Here is a 24,912-nt window from a genome sequence, read left to right on the forward strand (position 1 = left end):
AGGGGCGTAACATTTCCGTCACACGCTTGAGGTATTCGGCCAATCACAACGCACTGGATAGCTGGCCAATCACAGCACACCTCGCTTTTTCAGACCGATGAGCTTTGTGAAAATCGATGCGTTTCAAAAAGGCGGGGCATAGAGGAGAAACAATAATGTACAGTATGTGGAAAATAATTTTTTTTTTTTTACTTTAAACCGCATAAACACATTTCATTACACCAAATACACAAAATAATGTTATTTTTAGCAGAGTCATATGACCCCTTTAACCTTAAACCGCATAAACACATTTCATTACACCAAATACACAAAATAATGTTCTTTTTAGCAACATCATATGACCCCTTCAAATAAAAAGCATCCCTGCACGAACCTCTACCTCCGCCAGCAGGACCTCAATTTCAGACTTTTCTTTGTGCTAGTCATTCTCAAGCATAGAAATTCTGATATTGGCATGTGCTCTTTTATATGGTAATGATATTAATTAGGGGGCGTTTACAAAGGATCTGTTAGATAGGCGTACACACATTCGTTTTCTCTGAATCGCACTTGCGCACTTTTGAGAAATTATCTTAGAACAAATTTAGGAGGTTTATACGCAACATTTTATAAATGAGGCCCCTGTTGTTTCAAGTAGCGCTTAGCATTTTACACTTATTTAATAGAAAGACAGTCGATTTTTTTTTTTTTACATTTATTTATGTGAACTCTGCTGGAGCCTTTAGAGCAAGATACAGCTTCTATTCATGCTATCCGTTCAGGACACTGATATGATAAAAGTCCAGTCCACTAGGAGAACAGCAGCAGTTCTGGCGGGCTGCGGGGCCACAGCGGGAAGGCCTGCAGACGCAGCTGTGTCCAGGCCTGCTGATACGCCCCTGCGGCCTGCTTGTAGTCCCAGTACGTCTTCAAATCTTTTCCACTTCAGCAAGCACAGAGAAGAAACAAACACATCGATCAGACAACAGATACACAAACAACACCTGCACACTGCAGGGAGCGTGCAAGAGCGGTCAGTGGTCAACGTGACTTTAAGGACAGTCATGCTTGGCATCACGTTTCTGCTTCAAACACACAATCTAAGGCTAGAAACACACTGTACTCTACACAAGTGTGCAAACGTATTGCAAACATCCAGTCCCTTGTTCGGACTCTACGTGCAGAGCTGGGGAAACTACACAAAAACTTAAAGCATGAGTAGCTTATAGCTCTTTACAGTTAAGCTAGTCTTTTAAAAAAAGGACTTTCTATACTAAGTAACAAAAAGGTTTTTATCAACAATCAGAATTAATTTAATCATCATTTAAAGGGGTCCTATTATGCTCTTTTACAAAGTCTTGATTTTGTTTTGGGGGTGTACTAGAACAGGCTCTCATACTAGGTTGTTCGAAAAGCACATTATTTTTCACATATTTTACATTATTACAACACCTCTCTCCCCAGTCTGGCATGAACGGTACGAATAGTTCCTGTATCAAAGGTGTTCCCGCCTTCTGAAATACGAAATGTGCTGTGATTGGTTAGCTGGGCCAATGTGTGTTGTGATTGGTTAGCTGGGCCAGTGTGTGCTGTGATTGGTTAGCTGGGCCAGTGTGTGCTGTGATTGGTTAGCTGGGCCAGTGTGTGCTGTGATTGGTTAGCTGGGCCAGTGTGTGCTGTGATTGGTTAGCTGGGCCAGTGTGTGCTGTGATTGGTTAGCTGGGCCAGTGTGTGCTGTGATTGGTTAGCTGGGCCAGTGTGTGCTGTGATTGGTTAGCTGGGCCAGTGTGTGCTGTGATTGGTTAGCTGGGCCAGTGTGTGTTGTGATTGGCATCACTCGGCGCCTGGTCGGGAAATGACACGCCCCTTACCATAGACGCTGCGAGCTTCAGTGTAAATATTGCGTCAAAATCAAATCAATTTGAGCACGATTGAAACCCGGATGACTGTAACCACTCTAAGTTCGTCTGCCTTGGGAAAGCTGGCGAGTCTCCGACATAGTGATAACACTTGTTGCCTTCTGTAGTGCAGCTCAACCAGATCTCATCTCATTCGTTGATATTTGTGATATCACAAATCCCGGAAAATATGCGTTGTAGTCCAAACGAGTCGTTCGTTGTATATAAAAAAAAAAATCTCCTTTTGAAGTGGACTTTGAGCTTTGTAACTTTGCAGATCTTTTTTATGCTCAAACAGCAACATTACAGACTAACTAAAGTTGAAGAAGTGAAAAAGCATTTTAAAAAAGTGGTTTGTGACAGAATTAAACTTGAACAGATACATTGGGGTTACAAATCTGAACTGAGGGGGAACTGTAAAATGCACACTGCTTTAAGTTATTTCCAACCTGTGCTTTTTTGCTTTGCAATACTCTAACTTGCTTTGCGAGTTTCTCTTCAAACATTAGCTCCGCCTTTGCCAATATTCACACTTGTAGCCCTTCCACTTGTCTATGTGTTACACATTTTCTTAACTATGGTAAGTGAATTTTAGTTTTTAGGTTTAAATATTTTCCTTGTCATTCTTTTGACAAAAATATGCTACTTTGCTCAGGAAACTGGGCTACAGGCCTGAACATGATGAATTGCAGGATACATTTACTTGTAATACCATTCTGAAATGGTATTAGGGTTGCTGTGGGTTTTTAGTACAGTGTGAAAACATTTAAGAAGGCAAAACCACAAGTATTGGGGCGGGCGTAGATTATTTACCTTAGAAAAATATGTTAATACTAGCTACTGCACATTTTACAGCAGAACAACACACAAAACTGAGGTAGAAGTGTTTGCTTTTTGGGGCCTAATGCTGCAAGTCATCTGAAAATCCAGTCATCAGTCACACAGTACAGTCTTATTGTCGAAATAATGCAGAAATCCTTTGCTAATGAGACTGTGAAAGCAGATGCAGGCTGATGGATTATTTGTGCATTGGAGTGCATATAGACGCCTGTGTTGTGGGATCTCATCATTGTTATTTGCTCTTGTGTGAGTCTGTCAGGGTGTAACTAGAGCTGGACGCTGGGCTGGATCACTTCAAAGAGACAAGAACAGAAGAACACTGTTCCCTCGGGTCACCAACTAACAAAGATCTACTGTTCAATAATCATGCTGCTTTACCAGAAGAAAACACATCTATTTGACATAACACAAATTTTCAAAAGTCGGTGTCATTTTACACCGTGAATCGGTAGTCCAGAACCAAACAGAGCAATGAATCTGATTACCAAGATAGGGATTTATGTAAACATCAATTTACTGAGAAACTGGGACTAGTTGACACTTGGGAAACAGCTCTATATCCGATTACCTATGAGTCAAGAGTCTAATTTCACACATGCACATATTTTTTTTTCCAAGCATATTTATTCTAGAGCGGTTTGAATGTTGGTTTCATTTTTGTCATCCAATTTAGAATGGCATCATAGTTTAGTAATAACTGTAGGCTAAGTTTTGGGGACTAAAAAAACCACCAAGGCATCTATTAAGACAAGAGTATGGTCCATAAATATCAGGTTGGGAAAAGTCACATTTTAAATGTTATACAATTAATTAATTACATGCTTTTCTTTGTATTATTTTTGTTCAACTGTATTTTCTTGTTCAAAAGCTTTTTGGAGCCAAGACTAAAAATGGGGAAAGTCCAGTTGCATGCATTTATGCAGTATATTAGCACTTTATATAACAGAGATCGTTTCAAAGCATCTTCATTAATAAACAGGAAAATAGCAGTGTTAATGCTGTAAAATTCAGCAGCTCTACAGAAGACACTAGTGTTTATTCAGCTCAGTTTAGTTCAGTGTTTTTTCAGTTCAGTTCAATAACTTTCATCAATTTATGAACTGAATCAACACTATAAACTGACTTCAGCTGAATAATGACAATGTTGCCAAGTTAGTGTCATTATCCAGCTCAGTTCAGTTCAGTTCTCATCAGAGAGCGTCAGTGCAAGGTAACGCAAGGAAACAGGATGAAATTTCAAAAGTCAGACATGTTTACTAGAGTAAAACTATTGCAGGTCTCCCCTATTTTAAAGCACTCACCGGAGGGACTCTGGAAGCTCTTCAGTTGCTGCCACCAGTTTCAGAAATGAATGCAAGAGCTCCACTTTACTGATTAATGACCTACACATGGAGAAATATGAAACATGATAAGCATGTGCTCATAGCTGGTTATTGTGTGTTTTGTGATGACAGTCAACTCACAAAGTAACATTAAGCAGGCTTCATTCTGAATGCATACTGTGTGAGTCATAAATATATATCCTCAGAATGCCAATTATTTGTTGTCAGGTGAACTAACCTTGCTTGCGATGTGCCCAGAGCTTTTTTAGTCACTCCCTGTTTATAACCATTTGCAGTGACATCTAGAGGCTGCTGGGAAACGGCACACCAGCTGATTGCTGTAGGGATATTCATATATTACTGTTAGTTCAGCAGGAGAAAACATCTAATCATTACCAGAACAACTAAACTGGACATTACTATACAATACGAAGACAATGAATGAAAATGCTTGTCAATTTGAATCATACCAGCTCTGTATGCGGGTCGATTCTTCAGTTATGGGCACTTTGTGACCTTGAAAAATGAACCTTCTGCTGAACCTCTTCGCAGGGGATTTTTGATATTCATTGCAATGGTAATGATTTTTGGTAAATGATTTTTTTCACTTTCTTACAAAGACTTAAGCAAGTTATCAATAGAGCACTGCAGGCATGACGTATTTTGTAGGCCAAAACCCAGAAACAAGCATTTTAGCTCTCCAGTTCCAGGTCTGTGGTGAACACGAGCTCAAGATATTTAACGTTTTATTCCACAACATAAAATACATCATTACTTCTTTTGAAAAAAGGCGGTTGAAAACGTATCTAAATGGTACTACAGAGGTTGTCAGTGACATTAAACTCAACTATTCACTAGTCGCTTTCACAGCCACGTTGTGTTTATAATCGTGCTCTCGCAAACAATCCTAACTCAAACACTCAAGTGGAAAAATCCCACTGGGTTTCTGTTAAGAGAACCAGGGTGATGTTAACTTCTGGGTTGGCCTATAAAAATACTTCATCACTGCAGCAATTTTAAACTCATAAAATAAAAAGAAGGGTATTATTTATGAATTAAAATACTAAATCATGATGTTAAAAAGTTATTACATTTCTGATTTTCAAACTGTCACCTCTTCTTTTTTCATAATAGGGGATAGAAACGTAAAGGGTGTTAATGTAGGTGTGCGGTCTGCTTTGGGATTGTGTACACTTTAGATGTAAGATTAATGTTTGGATATCGCACACTGATAGGAATCTTATCTGTGTGTCTGAGTGTCCGCTGACGCATTCAGTGCAGACTGCATCACTGTTTCTATTTGCTTTTGTCGTAACGTGCCACTCATGTCTGGTACAGACAGGATGCAAGCCTGAAACGGACTCAAACTCATTTTGAGGAGTTACACAAGCACAAAAATAAATCCCTATATGAATGAATATGTCTGTGTGCTCACCTGCCCCGCAGGGAGATATTCTGCCCTGTGTGTGTGTGTGTTTGGCCTCGGTGTGTGTGTGGTTGTGAGGAAATCCCAGAGCGGACTGCAGAATCTCTGGATCGTGTGCAGAGAAACCTGACGGCAGATCCCTCACATCAGAGCATCTGTGAGAGATGAGAAGAGAGGTTTGTTTTAACGGAACAATTTAACATAGATTTTGTCAATTATATGGCTGTTTTTTTATGTTCCAGCCTTCCTCTTTAACGGTTATCGGTTTTGTTTTTTTGATGAGTTATGACAATAAAAATCACCCCCTAAAATTATTTTAATCAAATAAAAAGCATTTTAGAAATCCCTCCCTCATTAAAATGACTGTATATTATATGGCTGTACAAATACTTGTACAGTGGGTACGGAAAGTATTCAGACCCCCTTAAATTTTTCACTCTTTGTTATATTGCAGCCATTTGCTAAAATCATTTAAGTTAATTTTTTTTCCTCAATGTACACACAGCACCCCATACTGACAGAAAAACACAGAATCGTTGACATTTTTGCAGATTTATTAAAAAAGAAAAACTGAAATATCACATGGTCCTAAGTATTCAGACCCTTTGCTCAGTATTTAGTAGAAGCACCCTTTTGATCTAATACAGCCATGAGTCTTATACTTTCCGTACCCACTGTACATACTGTATATATTACATTTGTATCCCCTCAAAGTTATGGCCAAAGTAAACTTTTTTCGTTGTTTTGTAATATACACTTAAGAGACCATAAAAATTACCAGTATTTTACAGCTCTTTAACCAGCAGAATCTCACACTCAGAATGCTACTACGGAGAACTTCGACAGTATCTGTCAACATTTCACGTTCATATCATCCACATAAAAAAAAAATCAAGGGAAACCTTATTAAATGTTCTGCATGCGCATTACTTACCCAGGTATCCATAAAAAAATAAAAAATTTGGCACTGAGACTCAAACTCTTACCATTAGAAATGTACCTATAACTGGAACTTTGAGCAATCTTGATCATTACATTTGAACTTCAGTTCTAAGTCTAAGCAACAAGAATGCTAACAATATATGTTCATATATATGTTCATGTACCTTGTAATGTGTACTAGGCATCAGTTTTGGTTCTAAGCAGTTCGGACCGTCCTGAACTAACATACTAGGTTTCCATAAACAGCTGTATACCCAAGATTTATTGTGCGCCATTACATGAAGACAGCCTCTCTGGATAAACCAAGAAAATGAAAAGAAAAAACTGGTGATTTTGCAATATCAATACATAGAGGTAATCACTCAAAAGAAGGAAAATTACGTGATCAAGCAACCTCTACTAGACCACTTGAAATGGACTGACCAAATTTTGTGAAAATCAGCAGCTTTTTACAAACCTAAAACTTTGCCTGTACTGCAGAAATAGAGGTTTGTTAGTGTGGTACGTTCACTTACCGTGTTTTCAGTGCTCTCTGCATTGCCTGATGGCTGTAAGGACACTTTCCAACCACCACAGCTCTGAAATAGAGCGGCGCTTGCAGGTAATGAGACAGCAGGGCGCCCTGGAAGCCCAGAACGCCCCATCGGGCCAGTTTATCACTGCAGGAGAGAGAAAGTGTGCGCTCCCCACGTCCCGGCTTCAGCCGCAGAACCCCAACACTGTGATAGAGTAACCCGGGCTGGAGTGGGTCAGCTGGGCTGTCAGGGACACACTTTGCCCCCGTGCGATGGAGGTCAGGCGGGTGGGCTCTCTCTACTCCCGGGTGACAGCGCAAGACTTCATTTAATGGACTACTTTCTTTGTTTTCTGTTATAGCTTCATGCTCACTGGTATTCCCTGATTTTCTGCGAGATGAGTGGTTGTCACTTGTCTTCATTCTTGGACTCTGCCTGGTCTCTTCCAAATCACACTCGGCGTGTCGTTTCAGGCCTCGTCTCTCTGATTCTTCGCTCTGGAGTGCATTCACTGGTTCGCAGGGCTGCGCTTGACTGCCAGTCATAGGAAATATGGAGGCATCACCACCTAAGGATGCATTAGCAAAGTATTTACTGACAAGTTATTAAACATATCAGCAATAATACACAAGCAGCAGTGCTGTTGTTGTGTACTGTTGGACTGAATGTACTGTGTATTGGTCACTCAGGACTGGTACTAACTGTTAAACAGAGCTGGGTAGTAACTGATTACATGTCATCTGGATTACGTAATCAGATTCTAAAAATTAAATACCTCTAATTAGATTATATTACATTGTAAAATACTCTAAATCAGACTACAGTTGCTTTTTTATTGATTACATTATTTCACACAAAAGCAATAAATTATTCATTATTTATTGATTTGCCCAAATTCTTCTTTTTCATCTGTACAGTTTCTGTGCCTATGTCTTTTTAACACATTAAAATGCACAAATTCACGTCATTTCTTATTTACATGTAATACAGGGATTCCCAAACATTTTTGTCAGCAGAACTTCTTTCACCCAATATATTTACTTGACATACTCATGAGATTTTAAAGTACTGTAGTAAGTTAATAATTAAGCATCACATTTGCATGTTCACGGTTCTCTCACATCGGTTAATAATGGTCACGACAGGTAAACAAATAAAATATTTCATCTTTTTTAGTAAGTGTTTTATTTTGATTGTTGTTATTTTAAAATGATTTATTTTCATTTTGCATTTTTACAATTTAATTAATTATAAGCTTTCATTAAACTCAGGAACCCTAGTTTTGGGAAACCTTGACGTAATGTTTTTCATGTAATGCATTTCATGTTGTTAATAACAATGAATGGTATATATTTTCTTTCTCTTTGTATTTTTATATCAATATGGTACAAGATTATCCGATTTAAATCAATGTGATAAACTAGTTACTGTAGGTCAAAAGTAATCTAAAAGTAGTCTGATGATTATATTACCTACAATGTGTAATTTAATGGATTACGTTACTAACTACAATTTTTGTCATGTAATTTGGAAACAGACTACAATTTGTAAGCAATCTACCCAGCTCTGCTGTTAAATACATGCAGCTCACTGCATAAGTTTTCATACCCCTGACAGAAACTGCAAGATGTTTATCACTTAAAAGAAAAATAAGAGGGATCATATATATATATATATTTTTTTTTTTTATTTTTTTTTTTTTGTACTGCTAGATTAAGATATTTCACATAACAGATTTACGTATAAATTTACAGCCCTTGCTTGTCGATGTTATGTTGTGATCCGTCCTTGACGATCAGTTTGTATGTCTGAAGGGCAGTACTAAATTTTTTGTTTGTACTGCTAGATTAAGATATTTCACATAACAGATTTACGTATAAATTTACAGCCCTTGCTTGTCGATGTTATGTTGTGATCCGTCCTTGACGATCAGTTTGTATGTCTGAAGGGCAGTACTAAATGTTTTTTTTAATCCCTTATATTTGTATGAATTCTTGAACTATAATGAAATGTACTGACTGATCATTTTAATTTGTTTTACAGTTTTTATTCAAATATATGATGACTAGTTTTTTCTAAAATGGGAAGTAATAAAAAAATTAGAATGTGTAAACAAACATTTGACTGGCAACGAACCATTGTTAAAAAACCTTTTTAATTGAACATAAATATTCAGTATTTAATATTTAAGCTGTAGTTGGACTCACAGGGTGTTTGACTGGTGAAGAAAAGGAAGGAAACTCCCGGTTTAACTGTCCATTTTCCCTCTTCAGACCCAGGACAGAAAACATCAGAGCTCTGGCCACTTACGGCCCTGAACAGCTGCTCCGTCAGATACCTGAGGATGTAAAACATTGCGATGGCTGAGCAAAGACTCAAAAACACATCACTAAATTCAATTCTGTTATTCCTCTTAAATCCTTTTTTGACTTAACAAATGATGTTTTTTTACAACTCACATTAGAATATTGTTATTGATTTCAAAGTACTGTTGTATGAAATGAAATATGCATTCATGCTTGGTTTATAAATAAAAAAATATATGTAAAACTTGAGACATTCAATACTGTATAAGATAATAAGACTTAACTTATATAATGAATTGACTATCAAAAGATTGATTTAAAATGTCACTGGAGTAATAACAATGAAATGCTCTGAAAACAAGTCGTAACATTTTACACAAAGAAAGAAAGAAAGAAAGAAAGAAAGAAAGAAAGAAAGAAAGAAAGAAAGAAAAAGAAATGCAAAGAAAGAAAGAAAGAAAGAAAGAAAGAAAGAAAGAAAGAAAGAAAGAAAGAAAGAAAGAAAGAAAGAAAGAAAGAAAGAAAGAAAGAAAGAAAGAAAGAAAAAGAAATGCAAATCTTGTTGAAAGCGAGAATGTTAGGAATGATTTGTAAAATGTTCAGAGCAAGCCATATATTACACTTCAGCCATCTAGAACACAGGTAACAGGACATAACATCTTCCTGACAAATATGAAATCCATAGACAAATATAGATTGGTAAACATAAATCCATCATGCAAATATGCCCACAAGACACGTTTACAGTGTGCATGTGTAAACTATAAAGAACTGTAAAGCAGGATCTCAGGCATGGTTGGGGTTTTGTTTGTGAATGCATCACTTATAATGCAATGAAATTCCAATGTCACACATGAAATAAATTACCTGACACATCCCCTCCGAGCAATAACCTCAGCATGACTGTCATTCAGAATGTCACCTGCAAATCATCACAATAAAAAAAATATATATGGGGTTGCACATTTAGGTTTGAATTTGAGCAATTGTTTAGCAATTGTTACATTTACCCTTCGTACTCATGGCAGACTGGCTGATGCATTTGGTGCCGGTCCCCAACGACACAACCTGCTTGCGAACTGTGATCAAACAGGCCATTTTGAAGTTTTTATATCATCATGTTAATGAGATGATCTTAGTTGATCAGTGTTTCTAACCTGTCTTCAGCTCTGAACTGTCAGTCAGTAGAATCACAGCAGCCAGCAGAGTCCACTCTCTGCCCGCCTCTGGCTTTCCTCTTTTAGGCAGTTTATTGAAGTGATTATAACACAAGCTGGCTATTTCATCAGGACTCCACATGATCTGTTGTGGTTGTTATGCATGAACAGTAGACATTTACGATGAGACCATGTGTTTTTACATTAACGCATAATTAATATACTCACACTTTCATAACCTGGTTAAACGCTCTTGCGAGTTACGGATTCAAATATAAACGCATTGGGTCATAAATGTGCTTTTCTTGTGCTTTCTCGTGTCTTTGGCAGAAGTCTTGCGCCCAAAGCAGGAGGAGTAGAATATGGATTTCAAAATAAAAGTCCCCATACACGCTCGATAGAGGGCGCATCATTACAGCACAACGTTTCTACAAATCTTGAAAGTAAAACTCATTTGAATCTTATATTACAATTTCAGTCAAATTAATTTGCACAAACAACAAACACACATGTGAAGTTCCCTAAACAAATGTCTCTCACAAATGTGCTAAGATATGTTATGTATGATTATTTTATCGGCAATACAGTTTCATACAGTGCTGGGTAGTAACTGGGTAGTCCATTTAATCTGGATTACGTAATCAGATTCCAAAAATTAAGTACTTGTAATTACAGTACGTTACACTGTAAAATGTTTACGGTCAGATTAGTTACTTTTTATGGATTACATGATTGCCACACAATGGCAGTACATTTTTCATAATTTATTGATTCTTTTTTTTTTTCATTCCTTTCTAAAAACCCTACTGTGTCAGCTTTGACTGTATGCACAAATGCCATGTAAATAAATGAGCAAACCATGCTTTTGAATTTGAGGGGAAAAGCGCCTCTCAAGCAATTAGACCATGTACGAAAAAAATAATTATGCAAGTTACTAAACACTGGTGATTTATAGCAAACCCCTTGAAATAAAAATACTTACTTGAAATATCTCTGAGAAAGTTAATATTTCAAATGATTTAACAAGATATTCGCATGGTTACAGTTCTCTCATGTTGGTTGGTCACATGCATGACATGCAGGTAAACAAATAAAATATGTAAACCTATGTTTAGTGTTCAAGTGTTTATATTTATTTTACATTTTCATGATTTAATTAACTATTAGCTTTTTATCAACTCACAAATCTACTGCAGTTCTTACATTAAGCCCAGTTTGGGAAACCCTGGTGTAATGTAATGTTTAATGCATGTTATGATGTTGATATAAAAAAATGGAATACATTTTCACTCTCTTTGCCTTTTTATAGCAATATGGCACGTTTAATGGTAAATTTAAAACAAGGTTGATAAAGTAAATCTAAAAGTAATCTAAAAAGTAGTCAGATTACATTAGCTAAAATGAATAACCCAGATTACGTTACCAGCTACAGTTTTCATCATGTAATTAGTAATCAGTAACAGACTACAATTTGTAAGTAATCTACCCAGCTCTGGTTCCATATGGCTATATTCTATGTTGCGTCTGTGAACACTTTTGAGGTTCGAACTTGTTGACTTAAGCTATTAATCAAGTGAGCATGGAAATGTAAAAGATTTTTTGCACTTTACATAAATGGTATATAAATATTAGAATATCCACAGGCTAATTTGTGTAAAATAACTATATATTGAGGATAAAGAGCTGTCAGGACATAGTTCTGCCAGCTAACATCAAATTTATAAATTGGACTGCAATTCAGTTTTTTTATTTAAATATTACACAGTTCTTTACTCTTAAGATTTGATGCATTTGTCCCCCTGAGGGAGGTGGTAAAGGCCAGAGCCCCCTTCTTTAATACAGAGACCCTGTCATCTTACTTAAAACAGGTTTGGTCCTTCCTCTGTATCGCACCACCCTTCTGAATTTCTGAGTGCACTCGAGTCGGCGCCCGAGCACACACAGTGAGGGGGCATTTATTGCATGTTTCATTGGGGTCCCAGTGGCTGAAATGCCTTCATGTCTAACAACACTGAATGAACAGACAGCTCAGTTATACAAAAAAAAAAAAAAAAAAAGGGCTTCCCACATTTTTTTGACCTATTAATTTCCATGATGGCTTCTAGCTGTTTGTGATTACTGAATAAAGATTTTTTTGTGAACATTCAAATTCATATTTCATACCACAGCCATATCACCCTGCAGCCCAAGACTGGTTACCCACTGAAGCTAAGCAGGGAGGGTCCTAACACCCCAGTGTAGTGATGGGGACACTATACTCTCAACAAGCACCGTCCTTCGGATGAGACGTTAAACCGAGGTCCTGACTCTCTGTGGTCATTAAAAATCCCATGGCACTTCTCGTAAAGAGTAGGGGTGTATCCCCGGTGTCCTGGCCAAATTGCCCCCCTGGCCCTTGTCTATCATGGCCTCCTAATAATCCCCAACTACTTGATTGGCTCTATGACTCTCTCTCCTCTCCACCTGTAGCTGGTGTGTGGTGAGCGCACTGGTGTCGTTGTCCTGTGGCTGCCGTCGCATCATCCAGGTGAATGCTGCACACTGGTGGTGGACGAGGAGAGATCCCCCCCCACCCCACCACCCCACATGATTGTTAAGCGCTTTGGGTGTACAGCAATACACAATACACAAGCGCTATATAAATGCATCGTTCATTCATACTGATTCACAAATACATTTTCAGATCTAAGAAAAGTGGGCCACACGACTGGACTGGACAGTTGGGGTAACAGGTGGATGGTAGGGTGGGCCATGTCCCTCCGTGAAGCTGAGAATGATCAAAAGAGTGATTCATTCACATTACGGTTATCATTATGGTTTATGAGCAAGTTTTTCTCCACAAAACAACATTTGCTGAACATATTTTGTTGAGCTGAACATAAATTGTGCTATATAAAAAAATGTGCTGTATAATGAGCTAAAATCCTGAATTTCATCATAAGCACTTCGTCATTACAGATTGCTGCTCCGAAAGTCAGCAGTTGAATATTTAACCTGAAATTGAAAATAAGGGTACTTCTGATCAAAATCTTAAAAAAAAAAATTTTCAAATGATATTTCAAGTGTTAAAACATTTATCATGTCTAAAAACAAAATATAGTGGTAAAGATAATGGCCTTTATCAGCCTTCAAATTAACATTGGAATAATGCATGATTTTATTTTATTTATTTTGATCTACTGATCATTTTGGTAGTGCCACCCAATAAAGTTGCTCAGAGTAGAAAGTAGAAATCCTAAAAGGTGCATTCATGCCATGCTGGAATTCTATGGCATTCTAAAAATTATATTTATTACTATTATTTAAAGTCAATTAATTACTCAAATTACACGGATTCATTTCCGTGTTTATAGTGTTGCCATAGAAACACATAATTCCAAATCTGAGGACGTTAGAGTTCAGAGTCGATTGTCCTTTAGTAATTATGGAAATCACAACTTATGGTAAATACAGCAAATTTCATATCTTCAAACGGTCACTCTGCTGCATAAGCAGAAATGTGCTCAGTCTTCTCATTTCCATTATAATTAAATATAAACTTGAAAATAAACTTAATTATAAATGTAATTGCTTGTTGAGATGGTAGTAATGACAGCAGCATTAGGGACAGCAATGGCTTGTTATAAAAAATACCAAATAAACTGAACGTGATTTTTAAACTATTAAACGATTAATTAAAGAACCACCCTATTACCTGTCAACATCATCATTCATCATTTTTCTGCCACAGATTATGTTTACAGTCCATGACTGGATTTTATTGAATCTATATACAGTGTAGCATGGCATGTCACAAAATAATGAAATCATGTCTGATCAATCTCTTTAAAACAATTATTTTCTATCTCAGTGGTCTTCTAGTCCATATACACACACTGATATGACACGTGAGCCCCATCTCTGCGGTCCATGACATCTGCAACTGAAGATTCGCTGTGGTTTATTTTATTAGTAGTAGTAATAATTCTGAATTATAAGCAGTGAGTTTGAGAATTTCACCTCACACTGGAAAATCAGGATTGATTACATTTTGATTTAGGCAGTTCAGGGAATTCATTTTAATTTGACTTACAAATCTGGTTAATGACATTATGCTGTGAAGTGTTTCATAATTTGCACTGTTTTATCTGCATAGAAATGTAAGGTGAAATCATCATTCCCTGAAGTGACCAAATGAAATATTACATTCAGACAAATCATTTATCTGCTGCTGGTCCATCAGCGTCTTCGCTCTGCTGTTTAAAAGTATAGTTAACCCAAAAATGAAGCTGTTGTTTGCTCATCCTCATGACATTACGTATGAGCATGCTGTTATTTATTCTATGGAACACAAACGTTGAAGTTTGAAGAATCGTCACGCAGCTCTTTTCTGTAAAACAACAAATCATAGCAATCAATTCCTCCAAACTCTTCTTTTGTGCTGCACAGAAAAATAACAGCATATCGGTTTGGAATGACGTGAGGGTGAATAAAATAAGTTTTCATTTTTAGGTAAACTAGTGATTGAACTGTAAATCTGACAGACTGTAAGTCTGTTCATTCAGTCCACATTAATGGCCTTTTCAAAAGAAACTGGTTAATTATTGTGTCGGTCCTGTCCTTCGCATGCCGAGATATAATCAGTCTCGTCACTCTTGTCCGAATCCCTCAGTTTCCTCGATAGCGAACAGAAGTTTTTCTCGGAGCTGCTCCACGTTCTTATAGGGCGGCAGATCCAGACGATTAAAGCTGAAATTGTAAGGCAGGAGGGACAAATAAGCACAAAAACACTTCTGTGAAAACAGTTCTTTCGTATTGTCTTCCAGATTTAGAGTCTCACCAGGTGTGACTTCTAGGCAGCCAGGTTTCCTTCCCCACTTTGTCTATGCAGAATTTTTGTGGCCCGTTACTTCCTAAACAACAAGATCATAAAAAGATGAACTATTAAATCTATTTACACTTTTCAACATTGAATATGTACAATGAGGACAGAACTCGGGTCATATGTAAAGAGCTCAAAGCTGCATGGTGTGAAGACTCACTGCATTTTCTCAATTTTTACACACATTTAGTGTTCCCCAATGTACTGTAAGAAAAAGATGATCAAACAAATAGTTGTTGTTTTTCTTTAATTTTATCATTTACTTCAAACCAAACTATATTTAGTTCATATGATATTTAGTTTGACCTCCTTTCACAGACTCAAAAGTCCAAAAATATATCAAGCTTATCCTTTCATTTGTATTAAGTTTATTGATCTCAAAGCTGCAAATCCTCCTTCTGTAAACCACTGAGTGATTAATATATAATATAAAATAAAAAATATAAAAAATATAGGCTATATAATACAAAGCCAAAGCAGCAAGCATGAAATGCTACATATCTGACATCTTGATAGCATGCACTGATTTCATTTTGTACTGTACGACACATGAGTCTGTTGTGTCTGTGGTACATAACTGATATTATAACTCTACCTATCAGTTCTGCAAAGCCTCCAACCGGCAGGCGACAAGTTCCTGTGACGAACTGCAGCAGGCGAATTCTCTTCTCATTGTCCATTTCCTTTACCACCTGTGTGACACATAATGAAATATATATAGTAAAAAGAGAAAGAAAGGAGGAAGAGCGTAGCTGTGAGTGCATAAAAACACCTGAGACTGAAGGTGTGAATTACCTGCCAGAACCAGTGGATCTGCTTGCTGTTTTTGGTATAATGCCGATAGATGGTGCTCTTCTGCCAGTCATTCAGATCAATTTCCTGCATCCCACACAACATGAGCTGGAGCAAGAAACAATCCCACACCATTAACCATCTGATAAAGATAACATCAATACGCCTAAAACAAGTCCAAACTTAACCACAGAGCCCAAAACCAGAGTTATTTACATCTGTTTCCTCAGTGATGCCACTAATGTTTGTGTCTCTGTATAGACAGGTTTTTTTTTTAAATGACATTTTATGTCAAGTCCTTGCTAAAAATACCAAAACACCCACCTCTAGCTCTTTCTCATCAAAATAACGCAACCACTCCAGAGGCACAACTTCATTGAAGCCATCCAGGAAGGCTTTCGTTTGCTCCTCCACCCCACGTGTGAAGCGCCAATCAGTGAGCAGACTACAGGAAAAACACGAATGAAATGAGCTTAAAATCACTGTGTTAAAGGAACAGTCCTTTTTAAAACGACACAAAAAAGGAAAAAGCTGAACAGATCAGGTTGATTGTGGCTTAACGGTTAAAGCAGAATTGCAAAATGACTGTTTTCAAACAGGTTTCTCGAACAGTCGGCAGACTCTTAAAGTGGAGTTGCATGTTAAACTGGAATAGGAGTATATAAGAATAGGAGTATATTAGAATACAAGCATTCTAACATAAAAAAATACACACTTCATCTTTAAGGAGAGTTCCTGTTATTACACCTCTTTGGATAAAGGAGTCTGATTAACTGGCCAGTAAAACTGTTATCATCTAAACATAGGGCAGCTGTACCTAATATACTCCTCCTTGTTGTCCTGAGTGACGAGTTCATTTTCTCCATCGTTCTTCAGCTGGTGTGTCGTCACTTTGCCCAAAATCTCCATGTCCTGAGCGAAGTACAGCTCCACGCCGCACTCTTCCAAATCATTCTCTCTGTGAAAGCACATCAGCACGAATGTCACGTGCTTGTCACAGAACATCCTCATGAACAGAGCTGCAGTCTTGATACTCACTTGACCCACATGATGGAGTTGTAAAACTCAGGGTCAATGGACTCCAGGTCTTTGAGGGTGGGTTTCTTGTTAAGCATGCGCTTGTAGAAGGGTAGAGTGAAGCCCGTGTCAATGAACTTCCCATGATACAGTGCCTGCAGAGAGCCGATCACAGGTCATAATACAAATAATGGTAGTTATAAGCTCTGTCCCCAAATGACGCACTATACACTATGCACTTCTACTATGTACTCAACCGTGTAGTGTTTGAATTATATAAGGATATTTTGTCATTCATAACCGGAGTCTGACAGCCCCTCCCCCTCCGCTGCATAATTAAATCTGCAACAGTTGAGTGCATGAAGTGTCCAACATTCCACACTTTATTTTTTTGGTTATTTTAAGTGCATCATTCGGGTATTTAAAGTGCACTTTTTCTTTTTGGAATTTTCAGTGTGAACACACTATTTACACTACAAAACAGCACAGAATAGTGCATAAGTATGCGAATTGGGACGCACTTCCCTATTATGATATATGACAGGGTACTGAAGGGAAGGGATTAAAACCCGTATGGTTATTATTAGACAACCTCATTGCCCAGTCTTTGTGCAGATATGCACATCATCTGAGATGTCGTTGTGAGGGGCACATTAATGTTTTTGTTTAAGATCATGAGGGCACATATAAAAAAAATTAAAAAATAATAATAATAATAAATAATGTTCATGGATAAATAATTTATAATAACCACTGCAACATTCCATAAAAACAGAACTGTTCATTTTGATTTAATTCCATACCTCTGGGAATGTCACATGGCCTTCTAAATCTAATTTAAAATGGATTTTGCTAAATCTTTTAGAATTATTATTCTAAAATTATTAGTCTTATTATTATTCTTATTATGAATGCAGATTTTATGAGTTCACATTAATTGGGACCACATTGCATACTTCTACTTTTAAAATTAATTTCAAGAACAAATCCATGAAAAAAGTCATGCATCAACTAGAGATTCATCAACTGATCAGTCATGGATAATTAACAGTTGACTTTCATCCAATTTCCTGTTTAAATTTAGGAACAACATTATTATTATAATTATAATTATTATTGCAGCATGCAAAATTTCACACATACGCTGTTCTCAGTGCTTTAATTACAGTGTGACATCATGGCTGGAGGGTGAATTGTTGGCTATTCTAAGCATTATTATTACATGTTTTGAATTCTATCATGCCCATTTTCAAGAGTCATTAGGGCAATTTTGCCGTATCGTTGTAACCCATTTTAACAGTCACCATAAATAAATGTTTGTCATGATAACAGAAATGGCTGCAATAACAGTTTAACCTTCAATAAGGAAACCATAACATTGTCTTACAAATGCTTCACTATCATTAGTGATCTGTGAAACAACATAAAACTAAACAGACTGAACAAATTAAAAATAATAATGATTTCTGACTGGAACAGTTTTGAAACTAATACTGGACATTTGTATCTTGCTTCTGAATGTATCTGCATAAAAAATAAATGTTGGTGATTGTATCATCTGATCATAATCTTAAAATCATGAAACGTTCATAAATATGTGTGTAAATTCACAGTAATTTGCACATGAAATGGACCTTCATGAAAACTCTCCTCTGGAGAGTTAAGAAATCATGAATAATGTCATGATTTTTATGTGCTTTCCTAAAGTGTCATTAGACTAGCTTTTCTATACTTATCATATAATTATCCATATAGCACCAGATTTATCTGGACTGAAGGTATACAAATAAAAACACTGCATGCTGACTCAAATGGCACAACCGTTTAGTGAATTAGAGTTACATCATCTAACACTCTATTTTGCTTTTTCTTAAATTCTCTTCTCTCTCTATATACAGACTTCGAAAACACATAGAAATGTGATTTGTTGTTATTGGCAAGCATACTGTTTAATGTAACAGCACAGAGCTCTGGGAATGATCTCCAAAAAAAACACAGTCCCCCCGAGTCACACAGTCTATTCAGAACAGGCACAAATCAGGAGAAACACAAGGGCTGAGGGAAAAAAATGTAACACAGCAGCATAGGGAATCTCTATAATATCTTTGAGAATGTTAACTGCTCTTAAAAGGGTGTGAGAGGAACTGCTTGTGCACTGTCCAGATCTTAATATAAGACCAGTCACTCTATCAAAACACAATGATTTCATTCTCATGCCATGAGGTTCACACCCAACCACACACACACACAGAAATACATTGCTCCCAGAAATGCAGTCTGACAGAGAGCAGAGTTTAATTTAATTTAAGAGTGAAACTACTAGTCCACATGACTACATGGCGTTCTCACCATGGCAATGAAGCGGCCGATGAAGCGGAAGTAGGTGAGGTGGTCGGGGTTGATGGAAGAAGCAGGGTTAATCTGCAGACAGTAGTTGTTTTTCCCGGCATACTCAAACAGACAGTACATGGGGTTCAACACCTCATGAGACAGCAGGAAAAACCACTCCCTACAGACAGAAATACAAAACATAACATCAGTAACCTAACAATATAATACCAGCTAAAGATGACCATACATGCACTGTGTCGCAAATTACGCAAGAATAAAGATAGTTTGGGGAATTCTTTGGATGCTAACAAATCAAAATGGTTTTTGTATTTGTAATAGAGTTTATTAGTATAAATTAGGAATGATTTATGAAGCAACTACTTATAAGAGTAATGGGAAAGAATAGACAACTCGCATAATGTGAACAATGGCAAAGGAAACACCAACTTGGAATTATTTAATTTACATTGTCACAACTTTCTCATTATTTATTTTAATTAATAATATCGCCCACATTTTAGAACAGCAGTAAAGTGATAAAAACGTATCAAATAGCCAACATGCAGCTCTACATATTACATACTCTGTACATTCTTTCAATCCACTTCATGAGGTGCATCCTGGGAATATTTTAAAACACAGTATTGTTTAAAAAGCATAAACTTTCTGTGTATGCTGGACACATTTTGGCTGCTTTTCCTTCACCATCCACTCCAACTCATTCCTTAAAAAAAATTGTGATTTTTTTTTTTTTTTACAAATTTTAGTTTTGTAAAGAAAGTGATATGTAGGCATCATCATTCTGTGAGCCACTTGTGAGGGAAGCTAACAAAAGAAAACAAATTTACAGAGAAACCCACAAATAATAAAATGAATCTTTTGTAGAATAAAACAACTGAATAAAAATAACAATTATGACAAAACAATGGAATCAAATAATTTAACACTTATTAAAAATGAAAAACAAATGAAACACAATTTGATGGACAGTGATTCTATTGAAGTAAGAATTAAAGGTAATAAACTGAAATAAAGTGAAGTTTCAGCTTACTTAGCATGTAAAAAACAGTGCAAGTGCCACAAAGTGATGAAGATGAAGACAGGTTCAACAGCACAAAGACACACACACACATCAAATCATAAACAGCACAACAGAACCCAAGCCCTGCCCTTTGACCCCAGGGCTGTTTGGAAGGTCAGAAGGTTTAGGGGGGTGGGGGTGGTTTTGTCACACCACAGGACGACGCAGACACCTCCAGACATCCGGTCCGTGGTTCTACCCTGTGGTAGAACAGCATGACGTAACCTACCATAGGGTAAAACCACTGACAGGACACAGGGGACAGACACAGACACAGGAAGACAACTACGAGGTCCAGACACCAACGAGCAAAGTTACACCACAGCCTCCCCGAAACAAGAAACACTCAGCACACGAGCAGGAACATGAGGATGACGAACAGCGAGATGCCACAGGAGCTCATAATGATCTTGCCTGGCTATTCCTCCGTAATCCAGGCCCTCCTCTCCTCTCATGATGATGTAGAGCCTCCGGCGGAGGTCATAGGGCTTCATGTTCATGATCTGAGAGGAAACACCACGGGACTTTCATTATAAAGTGTGAAAATATTATTCAGAAATGTTGCTTGTCCACCTCAGGAGGTCAAACTAAAATTATATAAGGCCCGATCACACCAAGAATGACAACTATAAAGATAACTTTAACTACAACTATATTAGCATCCACACCAGTGGACAATAACATTGTTTATTCTAAGCGCGCAGTGCAGTTTTGTCATCTGCCGCTTTGAATGCTCAATCTCTTTAAAGTCATGTGGATTCTGATTGGCTGTCAATGTTTTTCTAATTCATCTGCTGGATATAAATGCTTTGAAAGTGATTCTAATGATATTGTTATAGTTGTGATGTGGACTTCCCTGATCTTATAAAATTAGAATGATTATTAAAAATTCACAGTTATCATTGCCATTATAGTTATCATCCTTGTTATGAACTGGCCTTGAATTAAGACATCCATAATTTGGAGATCAATTTGGTTTGTCATTAGTAATATAATTTTATATAACGGATAGTTCCGGTCCTTGATTCTGATTGGCTGAGCCACGTTATGAAGCTGTTGTAAATTACTCTACAAACATACACCTTTGTTTACTTCTGTGTGTTGCTTGGCAACCACTTTGTTGCAACCACAACTGTTTCTGAGGAACTACATTGTTTGGTGGAAGAATACTGTTTTTATTAATATCATTACACTTTATTTGCTCTGTTTTATTTTGTGAAACCATACTATGTATATGGAATAACCGTTTTATAAAAGCAATTAGCCCCGTGAAGCCATGGTTTACAGTGAATTTATAACAGCTAAGGGGGTTTTAGTCACTTGGCTTCGCGTCGTACCTAACAACGCCCCTTAGCTGTTATAAATTCACTGTAAACCACGGCTTCTTGGGGCTTATTGCTTTAAATAATGCTGATAATATATTATGAATATAAATTAAAGATAAATATTGTTTGCTAATTTTCCTTTAAATAACATTGGTAAGACAGCTTTGGTGATTATAATGGAAACGTCAACAGACAAAGTTGAGCAGCCCTACACCGCATCCGTATTGAACTGGTATAGTATACTCACCTGCTGAAATGAGTCCTCAAATAGAGTCTGTCGGGATACGGAGATCTTCACATGACTGGGCAGCGCGTTGGACTGCATAAAAAGACAAAAATTAGGAGAACATACTTTAATTTGTTGATGCTAAATCACAAAAATGCTGCGCTAGCTCAAGACCTGAACAACTCACATGACACAAGAAGCGGAACTGGTGATATTTCCACCTGAAGCTGCGGTCGTACGCACCCGGAGAGCCACCCTGTCTTGAGCTAAACAGGAAGACAAAGAAAATAAAGCCAAAGCACTATGAGAACATCCTGATGTCATTTATTCCATGAGTGTGGCGCTTCAGATGCTGACTCAGACGTCAGGTCAACATAAGCTCTCCCCCGGACATGAGCAATGAAAACAGGACAAATGGCAGAATAAAGTCAGCCATGACACAACTTCCAGAAACAGGTCAAAGTGACACATCACTGAAGACAGAGTGTGCGATGCAGATCAGAGAAAGCATTGTAATTTACAGGGTGTCTTGTGTTGAGCTGCACAGCTGTGTTAACAAGCACAAGACAGGTCACTCCACTTTAGAGAGAGGGAAAATCTGAGGAATGAAGCATTTAAGACAACAAAAAGATGCATGAAAGACACAAAGGAGATTTTGAGAGAAACAAAGAAAGAAAAAAATAACACTAATATTCTGTATGAGGACATACAGTATAAACAAATTATACATTACCAGTCAAAAGTTTGGAATAATTAAGATTATTTAATGTTTTTGAAAAAGTCCCTTCTGTTCTGCTTTTGCTTACGCATTAATTTGATCAAAAATACAGTACAATCAGTAATATTGTAAAATGTTCTTACAATTCAAAAATAAATACTTTATTTAAAAATAATTGATTCCTGTGATCAAAGCTGAATTTTCAGCATAATTACTCCAGTCTTCAGTGTCACATGATCCTTCAGAAATCATTCTGATATGCTGATTTGCTGCTCAAGAAACATTTCTGATTATTATCAATGTTGAAAACAGTTTTCGCTGAATAATATTTTGTGGAAACCGTTTGAGGTAAGATAAAAAAAGAAAAGAATACTTTTATTCAGCAAGGGCATATGAAATTGATTAAAAGTGACAGTAAAGACATTTATTATGTTACAAAAGATTTCAAATAAATGCTGTTCTTTTTAAATTTATATTCATCTGAAAAAAAAAAAACAGTCTCCACAAAAACATTAAGCAGCAAAAATGTTTTAACATTGATACTAATGAGAACAATTATTAATAACAGAGCACCAATAATAATTCATAATAAATTAGCACCAAATCAGAGTATTAGAACGAATCTGATGTTGAAAATTTAGCTTTGATTACAGCAATATATTACATTTTACAATATATTCACAGCTATTTTAAATTGTAATAATATTTCACAAATTATACTTTTTTTGTTTGTTTGTTTTTGATCAAATAAATGCAGCCATTGTGTGCATAAAAGACTTCTTTCAAAAAACATCTAAAATCATAGGAGGAACAATGACAGGTAGTGCACATATAGATTATATATATGAATTTTAAACTTTAGCATGTGTCATACACCTACACTGCATCAAACATCTGCTGTCCCTAGTGGGTTTGAACCCTCCACAAACTGGAGAGTTGCCGTGGATCCCCATTACCATCAGGTTCTTGATCTACTGCATCTGTCTGTTCCTCTGTTTGCAGTGAATGAACAGCTCCTGCCTTCACATACAATCAAAGCATGCAATCTGAGCTATAGCGTGTGATAGTGTTTACCCCGACTCAAAGCCTGGCCGAGGGTCTTTAAAGGTGGTGGTGTGAGAATTGTGGTCCACAAAGTATCGCACCCCCTCTGCCGTGTACTTCATCTCCCAGCCCGGTGGCAGGGGCGGCTCCTGGATCATCCTGCAAATGGAGGAGGGCAGTGAGAGCAGCGCACCCTGCTGGACACTTAACACTACATAACATGATGTTGTTCAGTCAAATCTAAAACGCAATGAACAAATAAAAAATGTCAAAATTAAAATGAGCAAACAATGTTTTGCAGCTTAAGTGGATGAGTTTGATAATGTGTGGTATTCATTTTGGTTGAGCAGGCAACTACACAAAGCAACTAACGCAGCTACCTTAAAAATAACTCCGCTTTCACAGTAGTTTTACTGAGCTAGGCATAAAAAGGGCAGTTCGTTTGTTACACCATATTTAGGAGTGGGCAAACCTGACATCAGAAAGCGTACTTGCAGACAAACTTAGACTTCCTCAGAAGAGCTTATTTTGACAGCAAACGGGACTTGGTTTCCAAGTGGGCGGTGAAACATGCATCCTGGGGTAGCAGGCCAATCAGCCAATCAGATTATAACTGCCAATTTTAGACAACTCTTGCCCACTTTTCCGACAAGTTGCACTGCAGCTGTTTTTGGCACATTACATGGCATGACATTATTCAGCTCCAAATGAAAATTAATTTAAATATTTTAGACAGGTCATGTGTGCCAGATGAAAAACACTGCTTGTTCACTGCTACATGCAGTCACATACTGCATGTAGCTTTAACGTTGTTAGCTAACCTTTTCACTAGTAACTTGCAATGTTGCCAACTATATTTTCAAAAGGGTAGCTCAACTGTAGCTCAAGTATGAGCAGCTCGTAGCTTTGCAGTTTCAAAGTAACTTCCCCAACATTGGTAAACTGACGCTTAAACAAGACACACACACACACACACACACACACACACACACACAGAGCGCTCTGACAAACTCCACTTGAATCTTGAGCGTGCTTCCTGAGAGCTGAAAAATTATTCCTCTCGCGATGCTCCACGCACGACAGTGGGCGTGTGTGGGTGTGTGTGTGTAAGAGGGGGAACCGACAGGCA

At 37.2% G+C, this 24,912-nt stretch overlaps 2 protein-coding genes across 4 annotated transcripts in view; both read right to left on the minus strand.

The window, feature by feature from the left end:
* Positions 1 to 616: 616 nt before the first annotated feature.
* adat1 (adenosine deaminase tRNA specific 1) lies at positions 617 to 10,779 on the minus strand. 2 transcript variants are annotated; one of them, XM_016496038.1, is made up of 10 exons: positions 10,617 to 10,779; positions 10,389 to 10,533; positions 10,242 to 10,310; positions 10,099 to 10,153; positions 9,133 to 9,263; positions 6,926 to 7,493; positions 5,478 to 5,623; positions 4,281 to 4,380; positions 4,022 to 4,102; positions 617 to 925 (listed from the first exon to the last, which is right to left on the minus strand). In XM_016496038.1, exons 2-10 carry the CDS (start codon positions 10,528 to 10,530, stop codon positions 793 to 795), a joined length of 1,425 nt encoding a protein of 474 aa, XP_016351524.1. In that variant the 5' UTR covers positions 10,531 to 10,533; positions 10,617 to 10,779; the 3' UTR covers positions 617 to 792. The 2 variants fall into 2 exon arrangements, with proteins under 2 accessions (XP_016351524.1, XP_016351525.1); XM_016496039.1 differs by lacking the exon at positions 617 to 925 and adding an exon at positions 2,897 to 3,012.
* A 3,385-nt stretch (positions 10,780 to 14,164) lies between these two features.
* Positions 14,165 to 24,912, minus strand: part of LOC107695956 (NEDD4-like E3 ubiquitin-protein ligase WWP2) — a 49,931-nt gene continuing 39,183 nt past the window's right edge. For both annotated transcript variants that reach the window (XM_016496078.1, XM_016496077.1), the window contains exons 13-23: positions 22,209 to 22,287; positions 22,043 to 22,114; positions 20,885 to 20,973; positions 19,408 to 19,567; positions 17,080 to 17,213; positions 16,859 to 16,999; positions 16,366 to 16,486; positions 16,045 to 16,149; positions 15,845 to 15,941; positions 15,208 to 15,280; positions 14,165 to 15,116 (exon numbers count right to left, since the gene is read on the minus strand). In XM_016496078.1, coding sequence (XP_016351564.1) covers positions 15,017 to 15,116; positions 15,208 to 15,280; positions 15,845 to 15,941; positions 16,045 to 16,149; positions 16,366 to 16,486; positions 16,859 to 16,999; positions 17,080 to 17,213; positions 19,408 to 19,567; positions 20,885 to 20,973; positions 22,043 to 22,114; positions 22,209 to 22,287 — 1,171 coding nt within the window. In that variant the 3' untranslated portion in view covers positions 14,165 to 15,016. The remainder of the gene's footprint in view (positions 15,117 to 15,207; positions 15,281 to 15,844; positions 15,942 to 16,044; positions 16,150 to 16,365; positions 16,487 to 16,858; positions 17,000 to 17,079; positions 17,214 to 19,407; positions 19,568 to 20,884; positions 20,974 to 22,042; positions 22,115 to 22,208; positions 22,288 to 24,912) is intronic.

The sequence above is a fragment of the Sinocyclocheilus anshuiensis genome, unplaced genomic scaffold (genome assembly GCF_001515605.1).
Source record: "Sinocyclocheilus anshuiensis isolate Anshui unplaced genomic scaffold, SAMN03320099.WGS_v1.1 scaffold626, whole genome shotgun sequence".
In the NCBI taxonomy this organism is placed as follows: Eukaryota; Metazoa; Chordata; class Actinopteri; order Cypriniformes; family Cyprinidae; genus Sinocyclocheilus; species Sinocyclocheilus anshuiensis.

What these genes read in the sequence shown, in the direction of transcription:
- adat1 (XM_016496038.1), bottom strand. Translation starts at nt 10,530, where the DNA reads ATGTGGAGTCCTGATGAAATAGCCAGCTTGTGTTATAATCACTTCAAT. An exon ending in AATATCTCCCTGCGGGGCAG is followed by an intron (nt 4,381 to 5,477) that starts GTGAGCACACAG and finishes ATATCCCTACAG; the next exon opens with CAATCAGCTGGTGTGCCGTT. An exon ending in CTGGGCACATCGCAAGCAAG is followed by an intron (nt 4,103 to 4,280) that starts GTTAGTTCACCT and finishes CTCCATGTGTAG; the next exon opens with GTCATTAATCAGTAAAGTGG.